This window comes from Ictalurus punctatus, chromosome 5 (assembly GCF_001660625.3).
Source record: "Ictalurus punctatus breed USDA103 chromosome 5, Coco_2.0, whole genome shotgun sequence".
Taxonomy (NCBI): domain Eukaryota; kingdom Metazoa; phylum Chordata; class Actinopteri; order Siluriformes; family Ictaluridae; genus Ictalurus; species Ictalurus punctatus.
The window spans coordinates 18922780-18950195 of NC_030420.2; the positions used below are offsets into that span (position 1 = coordinate 18922780).

Here is a 27416-nt window from a genome sequence, read left to right on the forward strand (position 1 = left end):
AGACGAACAAAACAATTCAGAATGTGATGTTATAGGAAACTCCAAATCGGTAACGGCCCCCTGCTTCTCATCATGCTATATTCTTTATGTATTATAAGTACTGTATATACTGTATGTCATGTATTTTATATTATAGAGGCCTATATTACTCAAGACATTGCTTGTTCTCTACATGTACCCTCCATGTACTAATGTACCTACAGAGAATTTTATAACCTGACAAGTATTTGCAGAATTGTAACCTTTACCCACAGCAGCCACATCAGTGTTTGTAGTTTTAGAGAAGCAAACAAATCACTTATTAACTGACCGTGTTTGGGTCAGAGACCTCCCCACTGACTAAAATCTGAGAACACAGATGACTCTTTGCAAATCAAGGGAGAACAATCATTTCAGACTTTTGGAGATGGAAAAACCTTTTAGCTGTGATGACTTGGTCCTCAGAAGCAGGACAAATGCAGTCAGACTAACATGTTCTGTTTTACCGAGTCAACAGGATGAGCATGTGTTACAATGGTAAGTTCATAAAAGTGTGCTCACTTTTATATCCCTGTATTCTTATAGATGTATTATAATGCAAAATTAATCAATTTCACAAGGTAAAGCTAACAAAACAATTAAAAACAAATCCGGTATGCGAAGGTCTTGTTGTAAAAAGATATCTTGTAGCTGCATTCAAAAAGCACAAATATCAGTCCAGACCTTTGTATTTGATTCCTGAAGCTGAGCAAATTTGAAAAGGGGAGCAGATACTACAAGACCTACAAGTGCTAAATTTGTTAGAAGGTGCCGTTGGGCATCTTGCCCCACCCCCCAATATAATTTGAAAAATAAACATTTTAATCATATGCACAGATACTTTTTAATGCAGCTGTCACTTTTCAATTTTCAAACACAATTTTATTATGTTTATATAATCCATCCATCCATCCATTTTCTATACTACTTATCCTACTGGGTCACAGGGAGCCTGAAGCCTATCCCAGAGAGCATAGGGCACAAGGCAGGGTACACCTTGGACAGGGTCCCAATCCATCGCAGGGCACAAATTTATATTTTATATTTAAAATTTTTATCCCTTTTTTTTTAATCATGCATATCTTTGCATGCTTAATGCAGAGTTAAAAATGTGTGGTGTTTTCTTTACCTTGTTAGTCATAATAATGAAAATGGGAGAGAGGAAAACTCAAGGAAAATAATAAAAGCAAATGTGCCCATATCAATGGACACTCAATCTGAAATCTTGGAAAGAAGAGGAAAACCAACACTAATTAGGTAAAGGCTGTATGGCTATATGACTATTTCTGTAAGAAAAATGTCATTATTCTCATCTAATGCAGCTCATATTGGTTATGTGTAACATTTTGCAAAACCTTATATATCATGGGTTGTAATAACTCATCAACAGTTATTTGCTCTGTATCCTTTTGTTGTTGTTGTTGTTGCAGGTCCAAAACATTTGATGCCTCATTACAGTCACATGTCCAAAGTGACACTGAGTCAAAGACTGAAAGGAAAAAGCATCAGTGCTGCCATGTAAGTGACTGTGTATATAAATGACGGTGACATTTTTTAAAAGTTAATTTTGATTAATTATATTCAACACCAGGTTTGTATACTCATCAAATAAATTTTGTTGGTTCATGGTGTTCAGATCAAATATTTCCATCTGATGTTTCAGTTTCCTCGGATAAATAACCAATACCACAAAATTTTCAAAGACATTAGTGAGAATGAGCTGCTGAAACAAAGTAAGCAAACATTATTAACATTGTTAGTTTATTAAAGGCAATTGTAGATGGATACAAATTAAAAGACTTGCTGCATTTTCATGTCTTCTGTGTTATTCAGACCATTTTCAGCTGTTGTAAATGTCTATTTTTAAACTGGTAAAGTTATTCAGTGTCTATCATGTATTGTGTCCATAGGTTACACATGTGCGTTGCAGAAAGATATTCTTTACCAAGGGAGACTTTTTGTGTCTGATAACTGGATCTGTTTCCACTCCAAAGTCTTTGGTAAAGACACCAAGGTATTCAAATAGCATTTACAGATAAGTAAATGTAACAATTTTAAACCCAATGTTAAGTTTTTTCTTATACAGTGCTTCAGTACTTGTGCACAGTATTGATTTTGTTGTATAATGTGTTTCCCTTTTACACATTTTTGAAAATATTTTTTGTCTTAATATTTTCAGGTATTTTTGTGTAGTTTGACATGTCTTATATTTTATATTGTCCTTTTGATTTGGACATTGCGAGTGTGGGTTTATTTATGTTGTAGATCTATTTTATTTTACAGTTATTAAACAATGTTTTTGTCCATTGGATGACCTTGCTGTTCAATAAACAAAATCTATTTTGTTAAATATAAACAAAGTTTATTTATGTTCAGTTTTATAATTAACCTAACTCAATTCATTACATGTTCCAGATTGCCATTCCAGTTATATCTGTATCAGTAATAAAGAAAACTAAAACTGCCATCTTAGTACCAAATGCATTGATTATTGCTACAGCACAAGAAAGGGTAAGTTTGATTTCATTTGAGTGGTAAATAGTTAGTAAGCAATGCATTTTAATGAAGACAGTTTAATGGTTTTACAGTATGTTTTCGTGTCGTTCCTGTCCCGGGACACTACATATAAGATTTTGATGTCAGTGTGCTCCCATTTGGATGTGAGTGCCTGACACAGTATAGTTAAATAAAAAATCTAGTCCCTACATTTAATATATTGCTAATTACTATAAGCAGGGTAATGGCTAACACCTCATGTGTTTATTTTGTCACAGGACAAGTGTCTGGGAAACAGTCCTATTCATTCCTCTGCAGATGGCAATTACACAGCACCTTCCACACTTCCCATGGTAACTAAGCACTTTTTTTTCTAGAGGTCTTAAATTTTACTCTGTATTTGTCAAATTTAATATCACACACATCTTGCTTTTGGAACTGGCAGAATTTCTCAGCAGATCTGTCAGATTTGGATGGTCCAGTGGTTCAAATGAGACAAGAAATGGGATATAGCAGTAGCTCAGACTCTCCACATTCACCAGAGTTTGAGAAAATGCCAGGTTTGTTTATTTCCTCGAGTCTATTTAAAATTATATTGATGGAAATTCTACTTTGTGAAACTTTTCACATGAAGAGTACCCTAAAACAGTTTCAAGTTTTCTTAATGTGTTAAAATAAATATCAGACACTCATATACAGCAAGAGAAATAATGTTTTTTGTTGTTGTTATCTAACAACATTAGACCAATAGGCAAAAAGCAATGATTTGCTGAAATGTATTTTTGTCCATCCTTAAGAGCACAAATGGAATGGTTATGACAGTAAAATATGGAGACCTAGCTTGCTTAATGTTCTTCTGAAGGTGTACCTATTTATGTGAGTCATTTATCTTATTATTCCTAGCTTCTGCTTCATTCAGTTAAAGGCAAATACCTAAAGTTGAAAAATATATCAAAATGACAAAAAAGTTACATTTTTGCTTTTGGTTTGCTCATACAGAATCTGCATTTTAATTTTGTCTTCGTGTTACATGGCTTTCAAGATTATGTCTTTGGAAAAGAAATTGCATTCTCTAGCCTCTATGGCTGAATTTACTCATAATGGGTAAGATAAATGCATCAATGCCCAGTTCTTTTATTATGATGAAATAAAAGATTCTTGATCAGTTTGGATGCTATTTGTCAATTTTAGAGATGATTACAACAGCATAAACTCTGAGGATATTTCTACGATCTACTCTGCTGTGTCCATTAACCTTGTGAAGCTGGAAAAGGTACTTACTGGGACTACTGATAAAAGAGAGATTGCTTCTCCAGGAACTTCATGGCATACCAAACTTTTGATCTTTAAAATGTAACCTTTGCTAATAAATGTGCTATTTCTTTGCTCTACAGATTCAGAGAGGCCTACAGAGACTATTGGATAAAACCCAGTGATAGAGCATTCCTCAGACCTCAGTCACCACAAGGTGCTGAGATCTTTATAGGGTGTACCATTTACTGTTATTGCAAGTCTTTGGACAAGATAGGACTATAGAGCATGGGAAGTGTTTCCTGGACATAATAAAAGCACAAAAATAAAGGTACTTTATACTGCTAACAAGCCCAGGATGTTACTCTCGGAATACCACCCAAGTGGTAATTTTGTTTGTTTGTTTTCCTTTTGTAATGTTATTCTGTCTCTTAAAAGCATGGCAGAAGGGTGATAAAATTGTGTACTTCCACAAAAGTAGTTTGTAAGATTTTAGTTGAAACCAGGACAATATTGTTTTGTCCTTGCATCTAGACCAAAGTGGGTTTGAAAATACCACTGCACCATCAAATGATCTCACATCTGCTGAACTGCTCCAACCATGTCAGTGTAGGCTCAGTTCTGATCATGACAATGGGAACTGGGTGGAGAAAAAAGCATTCTGGAGCTATACCACTAACATATGCTTGGGCTTGCTAGTAACTTGTTAAGGTAAACTGGTAGCTATATGAAAAACTGTAGATGCCTCATTGAAATACATTAGTGCATATATTAGGGCCAGATTCATTTATAATGCATTGTAAACCTATGGAGTAATGCTAATCCTTTACAGACCACATTTCAACAACTGCATAATCCTGTAGGTTCATGTATAACATCAAGAAAATCAGACACTATCTCACCAAACAGACTACACAGCTACTAGTCCAGGCTTTTGTCATCTTATAACTGGACTGATGCAACACACTATTCTCAGGCCTCCCAGCCAGCTCCATCAAACCCTTCAGATGATTCAGAAAGCAGCAGCATGCCTCGTCTTCAACCAGACCAAAAGAACTCATATAACACCCCTCTTCATCTACCTCCACTGGCTTCCAGTAGCCTCCCGTATCAAATTCAAGGCCTTGGTGCTCATGTACAAGACCTTGTCTGGAACAGCTCCCCCCTACCTCAATACTCTCCTTGAGGCTTACGTTCCCTCATGCAATCTGCGATTGACCGACGCTTAGTAGTCTCTACTCAACCTGGCTCAAGGTCCTTTTCTAGAACCTTCAAACTAACCGTCCCTCAGTGGTGGAATGAACTTCCAACCTCAATTCAGACTGCAGAATCTGTCACTATTTTCAAAAAACAGCTAAAGAACCACCTCTTCCATGAGCACTTAATTAACCCCTAAAATGCCAACCCCCACATTATTTAAAAAAAAAAAAAAAAAAAAAAACAAACTTACTCTGACTCTTACACATTGACTCTGCACACTTTGCTTCTTTATAACTCAATTATAAATTTTGCTTGGTAGCACTACTTGTATTGTTCTCCGCTTGATATATCACTTTTCTTGTATTTCCTCATTTGAATAAAAGTGTCTTCTAAATGAATATGTACCTTAAATGTAAATGTAAATGTAATCTACCCTGATAAAATTGCATGTAACTTGTTTTTCTGTTCAACCAATTTTCACAAAATTTGCTTTGTTAAAGATGTCATATATTTTTGTACTATATCACACATTATGTAAATGTAAATATACCTGCTGTGTCAATATTCTGATTGCATCACGCCTACATAGGTGTCACACTACATCTTCCAGAACACAACAAATGGCTGCAACGAACTACAACTCCCAACACACACAGACTCTGCCACATTCACTGTCACCGTCCTTCTAATCACACACACCTGAACCACACCATAAATACACACACAACCCCTCAGTTCATTGTGAGGTATACACTCTGTGTCTTTGTTACTAGTCATTGCAAAGCCTTTGGATATTGATATTCTGGGTTTTGATCCTGTATTGGGATTTTCTGTTTTTTTTTTTTGCCTTGCCTTGCCTTGTTCATGCTGTTTCCTATTCACCTTATCATTGCCTGTTTCCTGTTCTTTTTTTTGCCTCATGATTTGGAGCTGTTTGGGAGCTTTCTAAAAAAAACTGTTTATACCTGCTCTTGCATCCATCCCTGCTGCCTGACAGATAAAGTCTAATTCCTGGAAACTCAAAGCAATAAAGTAGTGTGTAGGCTTAACGTATGCTTGGACAGAAATGACCATAAATAAGAAGAAGACATGCTAATCTTGAGCAAGCATTTTATGGCTGTTGTCACATTTAAATCTACTACACTTATTAATCTAATAATAATAGCCAAGTAATAATAAATAGTAATTCAGGTTCAGTCATTCAGAATTTCATGAACTAGTAGCTTGTAAACAAGCTTCTGATTCCTGTCATCCAAGTTTCACGTCTTTGCAGATCACAGCTTCTTATAAATACAAAATCATCATAGGATATCCATAGTTTTCACCAAATGACCCAGCTATTTTAGAGAGATCAGAGAGATCATACAATAGAGTGTAGTGGAGTTCTGCTTCATGATTGCCTTTTGATGCCATGACATACAATGATTGAAAGCCCTCACAATTCTTCCACAGTATTGTAACAGTATGGCATTACAGTAAAATATCAACACCTATTACTGTTAATTGGACAGCCAGTGCACCTCCCTGTATTGCACAGAGTGCATATGTCAATATAGATTTAAGAGATATGCTGGGAAAATGGGTAGTAGATGGCATCCTAGTTTATGGTAGGAACAGAAGACGTGGTTTTCCAGCAAGTGTTCAGTCACTAATGACAACCTGAGGACAATTTACCTCTTGTGGCAGGCATTTAGGACTGCCAAGGAGACCTTGTATAAGATTATATGTTTTTATTTATTTTATTATTATTATTATTATTATTATTATTATTATTATTATTATTATTATTATTATTGTTATTATTATTTTTTATTTATTTATTTATTTATTTATTTATTTATTTATTTATTTATTTGGGGGGGGGGGTAATGACAAGCTTAATCCACAGGTAAATGGATAACATGTAGAATACTTACATCTGGGGATCAACAGGTTCCTTTGCTCCTACTGTAGTACCTCCCAGAACAAATATCTTTGGCATAATAAGTACATAGCTCTCTAATCAGTGCCTCCACAGGTATGACACCATTTCAGTGCATCCTTGGTTATCAGCTGTACCAACTGTAGATTAATAGATAACGCATAGTGAGCTGACACGGGCAGCAGCACATGTACACATTCAGCCAGCCATCTGACATCAAAAGGCCCACGCTGATTGTCAACGTAGTCCTCAGCTCTGACCAGGACAAAGGGGGTGGTTGTCTAAATGTGAACTGAGACTGAGTCTCCATTCAGAGAATTTTAATCCAAGGTTTATTGATCAAAATATTGAGACTCTACTAAAAACCTGTTTGTTACCCATGACGAGCCCCCTCCTCCTGTGGAAGTGTAGGAATGTGCCTGTACTATTTTGAGGACTGGGAGGGCTAATGGCCTTGAGGAATGTTCTGGGTGGCATCTGATGATATCCTCAACCCTTCACTAATACAGGACTTTCACTGAGAGCACCCTCAGTTTGGTGGATGGGGGGTGGGGGTTCTTGCCTTCTTTATGATTGCACCTTTTTCCTATTTATCTAGTTTTGCTTGCTATTTTTTCCCCCCGCTTGTTCGGTTTTGATTATTATGATTATGCCCAAACTTTTTTCTGAACTCTGCACTTGATTCCCGCCTCACTCTCACTGTGCAGTCTGTTAGAAGAATCTGTTTCAACCACTGTTTAGTCACAATTCAAAGCAATATATTTTACTATTTGATCATATATATTAAAATGTATCAATTAAGGATCTGTTTCAGTTGTGCATTGCAAAAACAATGAAAGGCAGTGTTGTGCCCTATGGTAATAGGGATTTGTGTCATCTTCCCTCCGTACAGAAAACAATTGTTTTCCTCTGACTTGCAAATGCAAATGGGAGAGCACGTGGGAAATGTTTCTCCTTTCTTTCTTTCATACCGTGTCAGTATGGAAATAAAAGTGAGCACAGCATTAGGCCCATGTTCAATGTCTCATGATTTTGGAGGAAAGTGTGTTTTATAATTAACATCACCCCCTGCTCCATTGCAGACAACTCATTGTCGCAGTGAGCAATTACTCACATAAAAAAATCACTGTGTAGGATTCCGCCTTTGGTAAAACCCTGGTATAATACTCTAAAAGGTTATTTGCCATGTGAGCACTTTTAAGACGTAAAGCAGCAAAACACTTTGGCTAACATGGACTGAAAGGCGCAATATCGATTTATTTTGTAGGTACAGTATCTCACAAAAGTGAGTACACCCCTCACATTTTTGTAAATATTTGATTATATCTTTTCATGTGACAACATTAAAGAAATGACACTTTGCTACAATGTAAGGTAGTGAGTGTACAGCGTGTAACAGTGTAAATTTGCTGTCCCCTCAAAATAACTCAACACACAGCCATTGATGTCTAAACCGCTGGCAACAAAAGTGAGTACACCCCTAAGTGAAAATGTCCAAATTGGGCCCAATTAGCCATTTTCCCTCCCCAGTGTCATGTGACTTGTTAGTGTTACAAGGTCTAAGGTGTGAATGGGGAGCAGGTGTGTTAAATTTGGTGTCATCGCTCTCACACTCCCTCATACTGGTCACTAGAAGTTCAACATGGCACCTCATGGCAAAGAACTCTCTGAGGATCTGAAAAAAAGAATTGTGGCTCTACATAAAGATGGCCTAGGCTATAACAAGATTGCCAAGAACCTGACACTGAGCTGCAGCACGGTGGCCAAGACCATACAGCAGTTTAACAGGACAGGTTCCACTCAGAACAGGCCTCGCCATGGTCGACCAAAGAAGTTGAGTGCACGTGCTCAGCATCATATCCAGAGGTTGTCTTTGGGAAATAGACATATGAGTGCTGCCAGCATTGCTGCAGAGGTCTAAGGGGTGGGGGTTCAGCCTGTCAGTGCTCAGACCATACGTCGCACACTGCATCAAATTGGTCTGCATGGCTGTCGTCCCAGAAGGAAGCCTCTTGTAAAGATGATGCACAAGAAAGCCCGCAAACAGTTTGCTGAAGGCAAGCAGACTAAGGACATGGATTACTCAAACCATGTCCTGTGGTCCGATGAGACCAAGATAAATGTATATGGTTCAGATGGCGTCAAGCATGTGTGGCGGCAACCAGGTGAGGAGTATAAAGACAAGTGTGTCTTGCCTACAGTCAATGGTGGTGGGAGTGTCATGGTCTGGCGCTGCATGAGTGCTGCCGGCACTGGGGAGCTACAGTTCATTGAGGGAACCATGAATGCCAACATGTACTGTGACATACTGAAGCAGAGCATGATCCGTATACAGTATTATTATTTGATTAAATTATTTGATTAATCGGACATCTAGTTTTTGAAGAAAACCATTCAATACAGAATCCAGTACGGGTCAATTTGACCCCCTTTATGCATTTGTGAAGGTTTTTTAGGTTCATGCATTGTAGGGTTAAATATCAAAAATCTAAAAGGTGTGCGTCATACCTGACACCTAGATGAACACTTAACAGTTGGCTTCATGACTGTACATCATTCCCTTCAACTGCTATTGAGTTTTAAATTATGGCTATTTTGTGTATGGGCCCATTCTGCAGTGAAATTCATAGCTTATTAGTAGCTTATTTTAATAAAGATCAAAAATCTAAAAGGTGTGCATTATAGCTGACATCTAGATGAACACATTACAGTTGGCTGTGTGAGTGTACATCATTCCCTTCAAATGCTATTGAGCTTTAAATAAGGGTATATTTTGTGTATGAGCCCATGCAGTAATAAAATAGATGACAATATGTATATATGATTTAATAGTTTATTTTGATAAATATCAAAAATCTAAGAGGTGTGCATTATAGCTGACACCTAGATGAACACTTTACAGTTGGTTATATGAATGTAAGTCATTCCCTTCAAATGCTATTGAAGTTAGAAACGTGTTTAATAATGTCGTATGTAACTTTAGAGACGGTCCCTTAATTTCCGCAAATCTGCGAATATCGGTCCAACGTCAAGCCAACTTTATTCCAGTAACTGGAAGTTGAAGTTATAATTTAGCTGTTTGGACACTGTTGTTGAATTGTTCACTTTGAAGTAATTTGGCCTCAGCTTGATGAGTCACGAGCTCATGAATTACGTCCTTCAGTGCGCGTGGATGCGCGCGCGAGTACACGCGCTCCACTGAATCCCCGCGTTTAGGTCATTCAGCAACAGAGTGCGCCAGGAGTAACCATTAGTGCCATCTAAACAGGCTGTTTCACCATGGCAGATCCACCATCATCACCTCCGTCAGGACAGAAACCTACTCTGAAGACCACTGGAACGACTCCGAGCCGGTTTCAGGTGGACCGCGTAGCAGAGGCGGCTGGTAAAGCAGCGGCGGGATCGGCTGGAAGCGGAGAGGAGGCCAAAGGTCGATTTCGCGTCGTGAACTTTTTGGACCCATCAGGCGCTCCTGCAGATGGAGCATCGGATGTGGCGTTTGATGGCGACACAGTGCGCAGCGAAGCCAGTCTGCAGTCCTCTACAGGGGGTCTTAGCCATTTTTCTGACACACACTCCAGTACTTATTATCTGCGAACCTTCGGCCATAACACCATCGATGCCGTACCAAATATCGATTTCTACCGGCAAACGCAGGCGACTCTTGGAGAGAAGCTTATTCGGCCATCGCTATCCGAACTTCACGATGAACTTGATAAAGTAAGAAATTACGACGTCAAAGTCTCTAATTCACTTTTAATTACTCGCTTCTTATTTAATTTCTGGTGACTTGTAAAAAAATAAATAACCAACTTAATAAATAAATAAAACTAAATAAACAGACCTTTAAAAAAGTAGACGACACATTACCATTAGTAATATCATGTATTTATTACTTACTCTTGTTTCATTAGTTTCATGGTTTCAAGATAAAAGCTGCTGCTATACATCTTTCAATAATAACATAATTTCACAATATATAGCCTACCTAGTTAAATATGAGAATGAAGGAGAAATGATTCAAACTAGTTAGATGTTTTCTTTCTTATATTTTCATAATACTTTACATCTCTCCATTTGTTTATTATCATGCATGTTTGTTCCCAACTGAATGGGCTGTGTGATGTCAGAGATCTTACCCACACACTTGTCTTTAGACAATGGTCTTTCTTCCCAAGCCCACTCCATGCAGCACCATGGATGTTTGGTCAGAACACAGGAACCCATAACAATAACCTTATGTTTAACCAACGTCCATGTCAATGGCCTAGTGTCTCCTTGCTGTGGACAGCTGCAGTGCTCTCCTGGGGAGATAATGTGACTTGTTTAGGGTGGCATGTTATCACATGATCTGACTTGATGTGACATATTTTGCACAAGGCAAACACATACTGTTTAGTAAACAACGCAAATGTAAGACACTTTTTTTGATGTAAGCTTTTCAGTGACTGGTATTTAACTGCACAATTGAGAAACTGGGTTACACAAGGCAGTGAGAGCTGAAGGTCCTGTCATATACATTTTTCTACATTATTTTTATTTGATCTTCTTTCAAGTAAAAATGACAAAATTTAAGCTATAAAACTGCACTATTGTGCATGTGAATGACTGGATATAAATATCATCGTTGGCATATACAGATTATCTTTTTTGTGGGTACACTGCAGTAAATTGATACAATAATAAACTGAACAATAAAAATAAACTGAACAAACCACACTTGTGGGGGCACGTTGGTTTAGTGGCTAGCACATTTGCCTCTCACCTCCAGGGTTGGGGGATCGATTCCTGCCCCACCCTGTGGGTATGGAACTTGTATGTTCTCCCTGTATTTCAGGGGTTTCCTCTGTGTACTCTGGATTCCTCCCCCAGTCCAAAGATGTGTTGTAGGCTGATTGGCATCTTTAAAAATTGTCCGTAGTGTATGAGTATGTGTGGGATTGTGTCCTGCAATGGGTTGGCATCTCATTCAGGGTGTCCCCCACCTTGTGCCTCGAGTCCCCTGGAATAGGCTCCAGGCTCCCTGTGACCCTGTGTAAGATAAGCGTTACAGAAAATGGATGGATGCTTTTATTTTACGAGTGTTACACTAATTTGAAGAATGCTCAAACTATATGCCACTGGTGTTTAAAATTGCCTTTCTTTATCCACAGGAACTGTTTGAGGATGGCTTACCAAGTGGGGAAGAGCCAGCGGCTGCAGATGTGGCTGCGTTAAAGGATGTACCCGAGTCCAAAGGGGGCACAGTGAAGTTTGGCTGGATAAAGGGTGTCCTTGTTAGTATATTATATCTTGGGTGATTTGTAGTCCTAATATTCCAGTTTCAAAGATGAAGAGTAGGCCGCAGAATAAACATAGCCAGCTAAACTTACAAGTGAAGCAGAGTACATCCTGTTCAAGGGTCCGACTTTGGCTGTCTGGCAGTCCTTGAGGTTGAGCTCACAACTTTCTGGTCACTAGTGCACCTTACCTGCAGAGCTACCATTGCCTTCAAGAGATTCAGTGAACAATGAGAAGTAAATAAAAAGAAGGAAAGCTGATAGGAAGGAAGGAAGATGTGTTACTCTCTTCTTTTTTTATACTTTAACACACATGTAATTTATCTGTCATCTGTACAGGTACGATGTATGCTGAACATCTGGGGAGTGATGCTCTTCATTCGTATGTCATGGATTGTTGGCCAAGCTGGCATTGGTAATTTTTTGAAAGACTGAATGATCTTCATTCAATAATTATAAAATTTTCATAACTATAAGGCTACAGAGTTCAGTGTGAAAAAAACATTGTTTTTTTCTTCTTCCCCAGCTCTGTCATGTGCTATCGTTCTAATAGCGGTTTTGGTGACTACTATCACAGGTCTTTCCACTTCAGCAATAGCCACCAATGGCTTTGTGCGAGGGGGTGAGAATAGTTTTGTCTCAGACATTTTGATACATTTACTGTTGGTGTGAAATATGTAAAAGATTCTGTAAGATGTTAGAGCATTAACATGAACTGGAGTCCAGTAAATTATTGTATTTTCAGGTGGGGCATATTACTTGATATCTAGGAGTTTGGGTCCAGAGTTTGGTGGATCCATTGGACTCATTTTTGCCTTTGCCAATGCTGTCGCTGTTGCCATGTATGTTGTGGGTTTTGCTGAAACTGTGGTAGAGCTCCTTGATGTAAGTATGCTAAAATATTTAGGTAGACAAATGCTGTGTTTAGTAATTACACTGATTAATCTAGGGATTAATGTTATGATGAATGCATCTGTAATTATTTAATTATCGATTTATTCGGTATGGCAGAGTGTAGATGCTCTTATCACAGATGAGATCAATGACATCCGTATAGTTGGCACCCTTACCATCATCTTACTGCTTGGCATATCTATGGCAGGAATGGAATGGGAGGCTAAGGTACTGATGAACATACTTCATGTTTTTAATGACATGATAAATCATGTCTACCACAAAACTGTATCTGAGCAGTCATGACATTCTGTTTTTATCCATCCATCAAATATCATTAAATATCAGTAATGCTGAATATCGACCCAAGTCTAGTAAGCACCTTTGGGATTTTAGTCATGAATTGATTGATGGCTATTTTCACAGGCCCAGATCGTGCTGTTGATCATTCTTGTGGCAGCAATTTTTAACTACTTCATCGGTTCATTCATCTCCATGGAATCAAAAGAGCCTAAAGGCTTCTTTGGTTATAATGGTTAGGACTATTTTAATTTGATTTTAATTGGTAAAAAGTAAAATGGAGTGTATTTTCATGCTACTGTAAATAGAAGTGACTTTTAATATATTTATCTTGTAGTGTGGAATGCAAAATATGACTAAAAGTCACCTAGGATTTTTTTTTATATTCCTCACAGCTGCAATTATGATGGAGAACATGGGTCCAGATTTCAGAGAGGAGGAAACATTTTTCTCTGTTTTTGCCATCTTCTTCCCTGCTGCAACTGGCATATTAGCAGGAGCTAATATCTCAGGAGACCTATCAGTAAGCTTGGGTTTCATTTGATGTTATAGAACAATAGATACTAAAAAGTAAGCGGGAACCTATCAAATCCCTTGCATCCTTGTATCTTCAGATGTTAAATACACAACAGTTATGTTCCCTAGTTGTTTTTGTAAAGTGATTTTTTTATTTACTAAGATGAAACAATTGCACATAAGAATTTATTCTACCATTGTTACTTAAAAAAAATCTGTAAAATTATACAATTGATTTAGCTATGATTTTAAGAGATTGACCCAAAAAGATTTTGCCCCTTAATAAGGTTAATGCAAATATAATTTTATGTCTCACACACTGTTTATTCATTGGTATGTGAATATTATATTTATGTCAGAGTTATGGTTAGGGTTAGTTTTTGGATGAAAAAAGTCAAAACTTATAATCTTATATAAGGTCTCCTTGGCAAGACTACCAAAGTGTCTCTGATTAGTGATAATTGCAAACTAGTGACAAATCCCTGTACTGAATAGCTACAGGATTTGATTGAAAATTTCAAAGACACTGAAAGAAACATAGTTCTAGTGTGACTAAAATGGCACAAGAGCATAAGATCATTCTTTAGTGTTATTGGATCTTACAACAACCTGTTCTGATCATGTGTAGCATGTGTTTGCTTTTAAAGGATTCAACTATGAATAACAAAACAGGACAGATCAGCCAAATACAAACTAAGTTTGCAAAAGCATACATGCATACCATTGTAGACCAAGAATTAGTCAGGGTCTGCAATCGAGATCAAAATTAGAATTCTACCACCACTGTGTGTAGTGTGATTTTTAACACAGAATTGTTGTGTTTCTTTAGGATCCACAGTCTGCCATTCCAAAAGGAACCTTACTGGCTATTCTCATTACTGGGATTGTTTATATTGCAATTGCTGTGTCTAATGGTAATAAATATTATGATATTTATGCTACTAATCTCTATTGTTTACCTTTAAAAAATATTTTGACCTTTGTTAATCTCTCTTTTGAGGTTCTTGCATTGTACGGGATGCAACAGGTGATGCCAATGACACCATCATAGGTTCTCTGGAGAATTGCACAGATGCAGCTTGTACACTTGGTTATGACTTCTCCATTTGCAAGGAAGGGGGCTGCAAGTATGGGTTGCAGAATGATTTCCAGGTAGAACCATTTCAAATCATATCCACCTGTCTACAGCACTTCTAGAAAAGACTTCTTTTCTACTTCTAGAAAAGACTAAATATCTTATTGGTCCTGAATATAATTAAATGATGAAATGAAAGCTTTCATGTGCAGAATGACAAAATGTGAACATTTGTGTGGGACCAAGCAAGGTTTTTGTTTAGTCACAATATTTCTTCTTCTTCTTCTTCTTCTTCTTCTTCTTCGACTTTGCTTTATTGAGTCATATAAACAGAATGGAATAAATAATGGCTGTTATTTTTAGAGTCACAATCTGTTCATACAGATCTTCATTTTGGTTAGTAATAGCAGTATTAAAGACTGGTGAATCATGTTTGTCTAGCACAAACTTTAAAAGCCACTTCCTGGCTTGATTTAAGTTTCATGGACAATGTATGAGATGTGTATAGATGATATGTTGAGTATCTCTTAGATTCCAACACATAAAAATTCAACACTGTTAGATATAGACTGCTTATAATTAGATCATAGTCAGAACCACTATGTTCATTTATTTAATAAATGTTTCTGTTGCACTCTGTTGTATTGGTTAGGTTATGAGCTTGGTGTCTGTATTTGGACCACTTATCACTGCTGGAATTTTCTCTGCCACTCTTTCATCAGCTCTTGCATCTTTAGTCAGTGCTCCAAAAGTGTTTCAGGTGACATCATCATTCTTCGTGTATAAACATACACCTGCAAATGTACACACAACATTGTTTAGGGGCACTTTGCTAGACACTGTCCTGCCAAGTAAAGAGAGTTATTTATGTTAGTTATGGTTCATTCATATTAACAGGCAGGCGAATGACTAGATGGGTGGTTTGTACTGGCAGTTGCAACCCTTGAAATAAGCCTTGCCTCCCCAACTTTGATTTTGCATTACATATTTCTCAGGTCTATCACTCCAATCCATGCAGATCAAGTAATAATAGCCCTTATAATTGTTGTCTTGTACATACAGCATTTTGACAAAATTTCTTGAATGTTAAAAACTATCGAGCAACCAGGAAACTAATACAGTAATGGTAGTATGTGGACATTTATTTTGTGGCAAGGAACAAATTTGATTAGTTATGTCCCCTGCATAGTTAGAGGTGTCACCACATAGTATGCTTTTCCTAAGCTTTCAACCCAAGTTAAGATGAAGGTTTGTCAAAATGTATTCTTCCTGATTTGATTTAATTATGGATTTGTGCCCTTGTAGGCTTTGTGTAAGGATAACATCTACCCAGGCTTACAGGTTTTTGCTAAAGGCTATGGCAAGAACAATGAACCTCTGCGTGGCTATGTCTTAACTTTCATCATTGGTCTAGCTTTTATACTAATTGGTAAGTTTATCAAACACATTGTTCTAAGTTTATTGATAATGGTTTATGATTGACTAAGTGATCTGACTGTTGTGTGTTACTGTTTCTTTAGCTGAGCTAAATGTTATTGCTCCCATCATTTCCAACTTTTTCTTGGCCTCTTATGCCTTGATCAATTTCTCTGTATTCCATGCATCGTTGGCTAACTCCCCAGGTGAGTGCAGTAAAACAAATTTGCTAGATGGATATCTTCTTTAACTCCAAAGCAGCTGCAGTTGCATAGCTGGTCCAGAACTAGTTTTGAGTTAATAATTAATAGTATGTGAAATATCTGATTGGGGTTTAAACACACATGATTAAATAGCGAAAAACATTGTTTTTTACACTACATCCATTTTCTCACTCATAATGTGCATCACTATTATTATGGTTGTGGCTGACTTTTTTGTTCTGTTACCCTTAACATAAACCAACCAGGATGGCGTCCAAGTTTTAAATACTACAATAAGTGGGTATCAATGGCGGGAGCTGTGCTGTGCTGTGTGGTTATGTTTGTAATCAACTGGTGGGCTGCCCTCCTTACCAATGTCATTGTTCTGGCACTCTACATTTATGTCAGCTACAAGAAACCAGGTATTCCACCTGCCTTTAGTGGGTATTATTAAGTCATTATACAGAAGCTATGAAATGTATGCAATTTACTCTTTTACATATTTTATTGTCGAATTGGTTAAAATATTAATTTATGTATGCTAAAATGAGATAAAATAATCAGATATTTAGTGAGACTTTCTCTACTACAGATGTAAACTGGGGCTCGTCCACACAAGCTCTCATGTACAACCAGGCACTGTCCCACAGTCTGCATCTCACTGGTGTAGAGGATCATATCAAAAACTTCAGGTGATCATATTCTGATATATGTTGAAGTCTGAATCCTGTTTGTGATCAAACAAAAAAGACTAGTAAAGAAACACCAACAATCACGTTTCCATAAATTTTCCCATAGACCTCAGTGTCTTGTAATGATTGGTGACCCAAATGCAAGACCAGCGCTACTTCATCTAGTACATGCTTTCACGAAAAACACTGGCCTGATGGTCTGTGGCCATGTTCGTATGGTAGGCACAAAAAACACAAATTTTGTTAATTGTTACTGTCAATGTTTTAAGGTTTTTTTTTTTTTTTTTTAGATATACTCACAGATACTCATACTCATATACTCATTGTTATTTCTTATTTTTTGTTTTTCTTAAGGCTGCCCGAAGGCCAAACCATAAGGAGATGATGAATGAGCAAGTGCGTTATCAACGTTGGCTTCTTAAGAAACGGATCAAGGCTTTTTATACTCCAGTGTTTGCTGAGGACCTCAGACAAGGAGCCCAATATCTATTACAAGTACAGTTTCACATTGATTTGTTGGGTCCTGGTGAAATTAAAATGTTATTGCTGAACATCTCAGAATTTATCACTGTCTTCAGGTCCCCAGGCACTAAACATAAATTCTGCTTACTCAAACTATTCCTATATACTGGGTAATTATAAAGCTCTTTATGAGTTGAGACAAGTATGTTAAAGCAAAAAGAAGACAAAAGTTTATAGTATACATTAAGGTCTATAGGGCCATGATTATGAAATGCTGCTTTTGTCTCAACAATTATCAATGATCTATCTATGTAACTTAATATAAAACATCAGTTAATCATGAGTGTGATTCAAGTTTGATTCTATTCTAAGGCTTCTGGTTTGGGTCGTCTAAAGCCAAACACAATGATACTTGGATTTAAAAACAACTGGAGGGATGGTGAAATGAAAGATGTGGAAATATATGTCAACACAATTCAGTAAGTAATTTCAGGTATTCGATTTTAATCTGTTTTTTGTTTGTTTTGTTTTTGGAGTTTAGATAAAGTTTTAAATAGAAAATCAACATAATTTATTTCCTCTACAAATCCTTTGTCCATCAAATGTCTTCAAAATAATTGACATTTTCCTTATTTGCTTTAGTGATGCTTTTGACCTACAGTATGGTGTGGTCATCTTAAGACTGAAGGAGGGTTTAGACATTTCCCATATCCAAAGCCAAGGTGCATTATACATGTGAACTTAACTAATAATATTATTAATATACACTAAATCATATTTGTCACTGCCAGTCTAGAGTGAGTATTTTATAACCATACACTTAACTTTTATTTAAACTTGGATTATTCTGACCTTCATGTAGATGAATTTCTGGCTTCCACTGAGAAAGCTCCAGGGATGAAGGAGCTATTGGTGGCTATTAACATTGGAAAAGATACAGATGATTCCTTGAAACCATCATCTAAGACCACCAGTGGTCAAAGCAGTCCACTCATTATCAGAGGTCAACTGAAATTCTCTCTAAAAATACAGCAGAAACTGGTCTTATATATATTAGTTTGATCTTTTTTAGACAGAAAATTCTCACTTGCATTAAAGAGATATGCAGATGATCTTGAAGAACTTGTCTATGGCTAAATATCTGTTTGCTTTGTTGTGAAAATATTTAATTTTTATATTATGAATTTAGATTCCAAGAGTCCTCCAGTACAGCTTAGTACTGCAGATGAAAAGCTGCTGGCAGCTAGTCAGCAGTTCAAAAAGAAACAGTGCAAGGGCACCATCGATGTTTGGTGGTTGTTTGATGATGGAGGTAGGTTTAAGGAACAGTAACTCTTAAGGAACATGTTAATGTATTGTTTTAGTTCAAACAATAGCTATGAATAGCTCAAGAGCTAAGTAAGAGCTAAATATTGCCCATAGTGTTCATTAAATTTGTTAATACTGCTTTCTTTATCTGGCATTGTTAATTTTTTCTTAACTTGCTATTTTAGGGCTGACATTGCTGATACCATATTTGCTAACTAACAAGAAAAAATGGAAGGATTGCAAGATTCGTGTCTTCATTGGTGGAAAGATAAACAGGATTGATCATGACCGCAGAGCGTAAGTTGCAATAAATGTGTAATAAGGAGCTATAGCTGTTGCAGTGTTCTTAAGCTATTATGGAGTTAACGCCATGATTATTAGCACACTTCATAAATATAAGCAAATTTCCATCATTCGTTCATCTTCACTAACTGGTCAGGGTTGCAGTAGATCTGGAGCCTATCCTGGGAACACTGGGTGCAAAGGGCAGACATACACTCAATAAGATGCTAGTCCTATAAGCAAAGTTGATTACACAATAAACATTACACACACTAATTCAAAATTATCCTGAATCAATAGAAGAATCAAATCTAATAAAATTATTTTTTTATGTGAACTTCTCTCAACAACATATGTGGAATAATTATTGATAGCCCTAAATAATTTTTATCATTAATGTAAACAAATTGTCTTGAAAAAAAAAAAATATATATATATATATATATATATATATATATATATATATATTTTTTTTTTATTATTTTTTTTTTTTTTAATATTACCCTCAGTGCCTGGGACCTCTGTTGCCACTGATCATACCCTATGTCCCGGGGGTATAAACATCAGGTTGTGTACATGTGCAGTACAATCTCTTCCATCACCACTGAAAAAAACAAATTACTTTCAACCTAAAAGAAACACGCTTTTATTGATATGCTCTATAATCTATACATATACCATTAAGCACTGTCAGTTTTTAAACTGAAACTGTAAGGGATGCATGAACTCCTAGTCCCTACATTGAAACCATAAAGAAAACCTGTAGACTGTGGGCTGAGTGAAGACCCACCAGGGCAGTTTCATTTAGAAAAAGTGGAAATTTGCCATGAGCAAGTCTCCTTGCCAAATTCCAATATTCTAGTCCTCGGCTGTGTCTTGTCATGTTTGTTTTCTGTCCATTCTCATCAACACAAGTCATGTCAAGGTGTCCTGGTGGTTTTCCACTTAGTCCTAGAATCACTGGTATAATTAAATAATATTTCCTCCAAAACAGTGGAGACTGCATATCAATCTTATGAGGATGTGTCAATACCACTCTTTTTTGAGAAGGAGTCACTTAGTGTTGATATTGCTCCCTATTGAGGATGAGACTCACTAAAGTGCTGAAGATGAGAATAACTCAGAGTACTGACACTGTTTCTGATTGATGAGGAGAATCACTGATTCTCATGTAAGTGGTTATACTGTTTTGCACTGAGGATGTGAATCAGTCAAACTCACTACAGGACACTACATGAGTTCAATAAAGCAATATTGGCAGTATAATATGGTGAAGGTAGTTCGTGAGCTCCATGTTGGTGCTTCACAAATGTCCATCACTAACAATCTATGTAGTGCCACCATAGTGCCCACTGAATAGAACATAAAGGACTAAGGTGCCTCTTGACCTGCATTTACTGTAAGTATGCCTGTGCAATCAGCCTATAAGGAACCCCTTTATAGTGCTCCCCAAAACATGCAGCTAGTCAGTGACCTGCCAGCTAGCTGCTACACATAGCACCTGAGAGCCCTCACTGGACACAGGGCTGGCCTTGGCACATTATCATCTGCAAAAATTGACTGAATAATAGTTTTATTTGTCTATGCTAATACTTTTGGAATGCTTGGTTCAGCCACAGCATGACATGTTTGCGTGCTGAGCACTAATGCATGCAGTTTACTAACTTTCCTGGGTGTACTGTTGGCCAGCAAAAAGCTGTCTTAAATGAAAGCTAGTTTATATCTGCATCTTCCATTTGTTCAAGTCCAGATCTCACACTGGGACCATTTTTCTGTGTGGAGGTCAGAGACATTCTGCGTCACTGAGATCTCGATGCAAAAACTGCAAAACATTGGTGACTGTCCAAGGGGTCATGCCCAGTGATTTACACCATAGTGAGAAAACATGTTTATTGAGACTTGTAGAAACTTAGATGGAGAATACACACTCATAAGGGTGCCTCTAACCCTTCGTAAGCATGCCAGTATGTAAAGGGTTGCACCCAGGTTGTCCTGCACTGCTGTACCATAGTGAGCCACTCAGCTGAAAGAGTAGATCTGGTCAGAATAGTGGCAGGTAGAATCACAGATGGCCTATCAGTAACATTAACAACAAATAGCTCCATAGACTGTTCAGTGATATTGAAAGTATCCGCAACACTGAATGCAATGCATAGTCTATTGGATATGCTGTAGTGTCCTCAATCACAGTAGCAGTAGCAGAAATACATCCCTCGCACAACTTAGGAAGGGATTATTTTTTTTTAATGTACCTTGGAGGTACATTTATTATTACATTTATTTCAAGGATGATGATATACTGGCATTTCAAAGTTAATATGCCTATTTGTTTCTACTTCCCTTTATCCTTTAAACTTTAAAGTTTTCTCACATGTCAACTGGGAGGTGTCTGTCATTACAGTTTCTCCCTTTGCAGGGAGAACAACTTCACAGAACAGTCTCCAAAGGAGAAGTGACTCTTTTCATGATTGACATTTAGTCCTTCCACATGTGAAATAAGGAGATTTGGCTGGTTTTTCAATCACTGTGAGGACTTTCTGCACAACAGACAATCGTCCAGATAAAATTTGCATCTTTAAGATCAAATGGTCAGATGGCCAAATTTAGGTTTCTTAGAAATTTGCCATAGGGAAATGGAAAATAAACAGAATCAGTTTGCAAACGGTATTAATACCAGCTGTGAAATTATCTGTACATGAAAAAACAAAACCAAATTTTGATTATTTCAGAACTGATGCGAGAGAGACCAGTGATCTGTCGAGTCAAGAGTGACGATGCCTGATCTGAGTGTCACAGCCTGATCTAGCATAAAACCGTTTTAGTGTTCTGGGCTGTCACAGTGTCACCAGTGTGACTCCTGATATATCCTGTGTAACTATCCATCTGAAATGCAACTTTGCAGCAATAGTATGCTGGCAAACCTGGGCGCCTCATTTGTGTTTACAAACCCAATGATTTACCACACAGAACTGCTATGATTATTGCTTAGAGTGCTGCCTATTGGATCATTGTATCTTTCTATGTACTGCATCTTCCATTTTGAGCATCAGTTTATTACTTGGGCATTGCTCAAACCCCACTTGTGTCTGGCAGAACAAAAAGCTCACCATTCTGCCCAGAAATACAAGAGTTTGTGAAAGTTAAAAAAACAAAACGATTTATTAAAACAAGGTTGCACAGTGGCTTAGTGGTTAGCACATTCGCTTCACACTGCTAGGGTTGGGGGTTTGAGTCCTGCCACTGCCCTGTGTGTGTGGAGTTTGTATGTGGGTACTCTGATTTCCACCCCCAGTACAAAGACATGCATGGTAGACTGATTGGCATGTGCAAAGTGTTCATAGGGAATGATTGAGCGTTTGAATGTGTATGTGATTGTGCCCTGCAATGGATTGGCACCTAAGGTGATGGCACAGATTTACCAATAATACAATTAGTCTTATTAGCTAGAAACAAAGTAATAGGGCGCTATATTTAGCATCTTTCAATCCACTTCTTCAATTTCTCTACAAGACTAGAATGGAAAAGAGGGCAAATATGATACAGCAGGGATGTTTTATAGACTACATACTAGGGGTTCACTAGGTGACCATTTAAGATTGTTGTGGGTGCTAGGCAAGGAAACAAGCACACAAGAAATGTTCACTAGTTCTGATGAGAACTGCCCTGTGGAAACATGAAGCAGTCCTATATGAATTCATGTTATATTCATGTTTATAGCCATTTTTTCCTGCATTTTGATGAAGGGTGCCAATAATTATGAGATAAACTGTATATGCTCTAATAATACAGCATATAGGACATATATGTACAGTAGAATATGGAAAAGGTTTACAAAAAGACTATTATTTATGTTTTAGAACAATCAGAATGTGGCTGATGATGATTATATGCCAATATGCTTTCCTATTTGTTTTAATACATTTTATTTAATAAATTGTATGTATATAAAAGTGGGGGGGGGTTTTTTGTTTTTTTTTTTGTTGTTTTTTTTTTAACCAAGATATAGTTTAGAATATACCCTTTCTAGTTATTCCTGTAACAGGTTTGAGCAAGTAAATAACACTGATTCTGATTCCAGAATGGCTACATTACTGAGCAAGTTCAGGATTGACTTCTCTGACATTAATGTTCTTGGAGATATCAACATAAAGCCAAAGAAACACAAGTAAGCTGAGAATGATTTAGTGATGCAGAACAAACAGTTGTACTACTTGTAGCTGCCAGACTGTGGCCTAATGTCCCCTTCATTTCAGTAAAGAAAAATTTGAGGAGATGATTGAGCCATACAGACTGAAGGAGGATGATATGGAGCAGGAAGATGCTGAGAGGTTGAAGTCTGAGGAACCATGGAGGATTACTGATAATGAACTTGAATTGTACAAGGCCAAGGTGAGGCTGAATGATCAACATGTATTTTTTCTATATTGTTCACTTAAATTCTGCTGTTATTGGTCATTATAATAATGAATAATGTATTATTAGTTATTAAAATAATAATAATTATTAATAATATTATATTAACATACCTGTATCTCTGACAATCATACAATTTTTGTTTTTAAATTAGACAAATCGTCAAATAAGATTGAATGAACTGCTACAGGAGCACTCAAGCACAGCAAACCTCATTGTCATGTAAGTAGTTCTTCTTTATATATCTACGAGCATTTTTGTCAGTCTGTCTCTAAGTAGCTGTAGTGTATTTTTAAGATGGGGCCAAATTTGGAGTAACAGCCAGAAATGTACATAGTGCATATTGCCCAATGAAAAAGGAGCAGATTTGAAACAAGTCCCCCACTTATGATATTCTATTATAAAGATCATGTCATAAAATTACTGTTTATCATCTTCTTACCTGAATGATGACACAATCTTTAAATACTCCCGTCAAATATTATGTATGCACATCCTTACACATACTTACATTCTGAAAGTGTTGATTCTGAAAAAAGGATTGAGACATTACCAACAAAAATCAAATACCGCTGTCATGCATATTCTTTATTTATTGGATAGACATGCAGTGCCCTCCACAAGTATTGGCGCCCTTGGTAAATATGAGCAAAGAAGGTTGTGTAAATTTGTCTTTATTGTTTAACCTTCTGATTTTTTGTTAAAAAAATATTCTACACTCATGGATGTCAAACAATTGCAAACACAACATAGGCTTATCCAAAAATATATATATATCTTTGTTAAATATACAGTATCTCACAAAAGTGAGTACATCCTTCACATTTTTGTAAATATTTGATTATATATTTTAATGACACTATATATATTTTCAATGACAACACTGAAGAAATGACACTTTGCCACAATGTAAAGTAGTGAGTGTACAGCTTGTGTAACAGTGTAAATTTGCTGTCCCCTCAAAATAACTCAACACGCAGCCATTAATGTCTAAACCGCTGGAAACAAAAGTGAGTTCACCCCTAAATGAAAATGTCCAAATTGGGCCCAAAGTGTCAATATTTTTTGTGGCCACCATTATTTTCCAGCACTGCCTTAACCCTCTTGGGCATGGAGTTCACCAGAGCTTCACAGGTTGCCACTGGAGTCCTCTTCCACTCCTCCATGACAACATCACGGAGCTGGTGGATAAGAGACCTTGCTCCTCCACCTTCCATTTGAGGATGCTCCACAGATGCTCAATAGGGTTTAGGTCTGGAGATATGCTTGGCCAGTCCATCACCTTCACCCTCAGCTTCTTTAGCAAGGCAAAACTCGTTATCTGAACGAAATAAGTTTATCTTGGGCTCATCAGACCATAGGACATGGTTTCAGTAATCCATGTCCTTAGTCTGCTTGTCTTCAGCAAACTGTTTGCGGGCTTTCTTGTGCATCATCTTTAGAAGAGGCTTCCTTCTGGGACGACAGCCATGCAGACCAATTTGATGCAGTGTGTGACGTATGGTCTGAGCACTGACAGGCTGAACCCCCACCCCTTCAACCTCTGCAGCAATGCTGGCAGCACTCATACGTCTATTTCCCAAAGACAACCTCTGGATATGATGCTGAGCACATGCACTGAACTTCTTTGGTCGACCATGGTGAGGCCTGTTCTGAGTGGAACCTGTCCTGTTAAACCGCTGTATGGTCTCTGCCACCGTGCTGCAGCTCAGTGTCAGTGTCTCCATGGGCACAGCGACAGTTATTGGGTAGCCAATTTGTTTTCTTTTTTCTTCTCAATGGAATATTTGGGAAAGGGACGGGAGGAGAGAAGAGAAAAGGTGATGTTCAGCAGACATGTTTGGTAGACGTGTTCAGCAGAAATGTCCAGCAGAAATGTCCAGCAGAAATGTTCAGCAGAAATGTTTAGTTCAGCAGAAATGTTCAACAGAAATGTTCAGCAGAAATGTTCGGCAGAAATGTTTAGTTCAGCAGAAATGTTTAGTTCAGCAGAAATTTAGTTGAAATGTTTAGCAGAAATGTTCAGCAGAAATGTTCAGCAGAAATGTTCAATAAAAATGAAACTGGAAAAAAAAAAGAAAAGAGTGAACACAAAAAAAAAACATCAAATGGTTAAACAATAAAGACAATTTTCACAGCCTTCTTTGCTCATATTTACCAAGGCTGCCGATATTGAAGATAAAATTCACTGAAGATAGAAAATCATAAGCATATCAATGGCACAAGCCTTTGTTACTAGTTCTAAAATGACGTTTTGGAATTAGCAACAGAGGCTTGAGATGGGATTCATAATAAAAATTAGTTCCACACACCAGCATTTTAAGGACAAAAACCTGATGAATGTCTTGAAATAAAATATCTGACCAATGTCTTGAGGTGTGGTAACTCTACCACTGTGCCAGGTATCTCTGCTTGTGTCATTGATTTAAAGTAAAAATGGATGCATTCATCCATGCTGTACAGCATGGATGCTTAATCATGCATTTTGAAATCATGAGAAAAATAAGTTGTGATCTAGAGAAAACAACTTGTTATATTGAAATTAAAAAAAAAAAAAAAAACATGGCCTTTCTGGACTTCCATAGAAAACAAATGGTTCTATACATTGCAGATAGGTCTGCACTGTCTGCATTTAATTTTCCCTTTTGACATAGCATATGTTTATAGAAATTGAGTTGATTTAATTCTAATTATTTGCATTGGGATAGACTCCAGGCTCCCCTGTGACCCTCTGTAGGATAAGCAATATGGAAAATGGATGGATGGTTTATTCATGCGTACCCTTCAATTTTTTCACAGGAGCATGCCACTTGCCAGGAAAGGAACAGTGTCTAGTGCCCTCTACATGTGCTGGTTGGAAACACTGTCTAATGGTCTTCCACCAATTCTGCTTGTAAGAGGAAACCATCAGAGTGTCCTTACATTCTACTCATAAAATGCATGCCATTTTTATTAGTACAAAGAGAGGACACGTTACAATCAGTACAGCGATATAGTATGATGCATGCTCACCTGGTCCAATGTTGCAAAATCTTTATTAATTTTTACACAGAAAATGAGAAGCCAGTTTAACAAACCTATACGCCATATGAAGTGTTTTTTCTTATTTTTTGTTTGGTGGCATATGAAGAGATTTTTGGTAAGAGCTGATTAGTAGCCTGTTTTGAAGCAATTGTAGGACCTAGACTGGCATGAGTAAACTACAACAGAAATGTTGTGCAACATTGCCAATGTTATGACACAGATTCAGTTTCAAACATAGAATATAGAAAATCATGATGTCTTTATACTCTCTCCAGGATGGTAAGTAGAATATAGCCTGCATTCATGTAATAATTCATTATATTCTATTGCTACATTAATGGTTTTCACACAATTCCTGATACCTACAATGTCATCTGACATTAAGCTGTCAGTTATAACAGATTTACCGATTTTGTACTGCCTAGGCATAACAAATATGTAAATGGTGGCTTTCCAAGAAAGAGCACTGTTGAATGGATATTGTTTTGTATTTGCAACACTGAACTGAATAAATAATTGTGTTTATTTTAACAACATTAATGCCTTTGTGTGATGTTTCATTTGTGATTTTACTGTAGAATTTGAATGTGATATTTTACTTGTGACAGTGTAAAGAATTTAATCTGCAGTTAGTATTACAGTCTGAAAGACCAAAGAAATATCTAG

The 27416-nt window shown here is 37.1% G+C and overlaps 2 protein-coding genes across 6 annotated transcripts; both read left to right on the forward strand.

Annotated features, from left to right (window-relative positions):
• The first annotated feature begins 337 nt into the window (after positions 1 to 337).
• On the forward strand, positions 338 to 5934 carry LOC108265962 (GRAM domain-containing protein 2B). 5 transcript variants are annotated; one of them, XM_017468854.3, is made up of 13 exons: positions 342 to 516; positions 1156 to 1275; positions 1449 to 1536; positions 1655 to 1751; positions 1929 to 2032; positions 2434 to 2529; positions 2607 to 2678; positions 2793 to 2867; positions 2960 to 3074; positions 3312 to 3390; positions 3514 to 3618; positions 3706 to 3787; positions 3909 to 5934. In XM_017468854.3, exons 1-13 carry the CDS (start codon positions 359 to 361, stop codon positions 3948 to 3950), a joined length of 1233 nt encoding a protein of 410 aa, XP_017324343.1. In that variant the 5' UTR covers positions 342 to 358; the 3' UTR covers positions 3951 to 5934. The 5 variants fall into 5 exon arrangements, with proteins under 5 accessions (XP_047011529.1, XP_017324345.1, XP_047011530.1 ...); XM_017468855.3 differs by having other exon boundaries at positions 345 to 516; positions 1682 to 1751; XM_047155573.2 differs by lacking the exon at positions 1156 to 1275 and having other exon boundaries at positions 338 to 516.
• A 4105-nt stretch (positions 5935 to 10039) lies between these two features.
• Positions 10040 to 27286, forward strand: LOC108265961 (solute carrier family 12 member 2). Its single transcript, XM_017468853.3, has 26 exons — positions 10040 to 10606; positions 12040 to 12162; positions 12505 to 12580; positions 12692 to 12787; positions 12911 to 13050; positions 13177 to 13287; positions 13486 to 13594; positions 13755 to 13882; positions 14705 to 14789; positions 14876 to 15027; positions 15603 to 15710; positions 16256 to 16379; positions 16471 to 16572; positions 16836 to 16991; positions 17162 to 17261; positions 17368 to 17479; positions 17616 to 17756; positions 18096 to 18202; positions 18366 to 18445; positions 18586 to 18726; positions 18913 to 19035; positions 19217 to 19328; positions 23392 to 23478; positions 23567 to 23702; positions 23881 to 23948; positions 26526 to 27286. Exons 1-26 carry the CDS (start codon positions 10166 to 10168, stop codon positions 26659 to 26661), a joined length of 3294 nt encoding a protein of 1097 aa, XP_017324342.1. The 5' UTR covers positions 10040 to 10165; the 3' UTR covers positions 26662 to 27286.
• Positions 27287 to 27416: the final 130 nt, after the last annotated feature.

Excerpts from the sequence above, each read along its gene's own strand:
- LOC108265962 (XM_017468854.3), top strand. The coding sequence starts at position 359 with ATGACTCTTTGCAAATCAAGGGAGAACAATCATTTCAGACTTTTGGAG. Across the intron at positions 1,276-1,448 it reads GGAAAACCAACACTAATTAG|GTCCAAAACATTTGATGCCT; the intron begins GTAAAGGCTGTA and ends TTGTTGTTGCAG. Across the intron at positions 1,537-1,654 it reads AAAAGCATCAGTGCTGCCAT|ATCAAATATTTCCATCTGAT; the intron begins GTAAGTGACTGT and ends CATGGTGTTCAG.
- LOC108265961 (XM_017468853.3), top strand. The coding sequence starts at position 10,166 with ATGGCAGATCCACCATCATCACCTCCGTCAGGACAGAAACCTACTCTG. Across the intron at positions 16,992-17,161 it reads TGTCAGCTACAAGAAACCAG|ATGTAAACTGGGGCTCGTCC; the intron begins GTATTCCACCTG and ends TCTCTACTACAG. Across the intron at positions 18,727-18,912 it reads CAGTCCACTCATTATCAGAG|ATTCCAAGAGTCCTCCAGTA; the intron begins GTCAACTGAAAT and ends TTATGAATTTAG.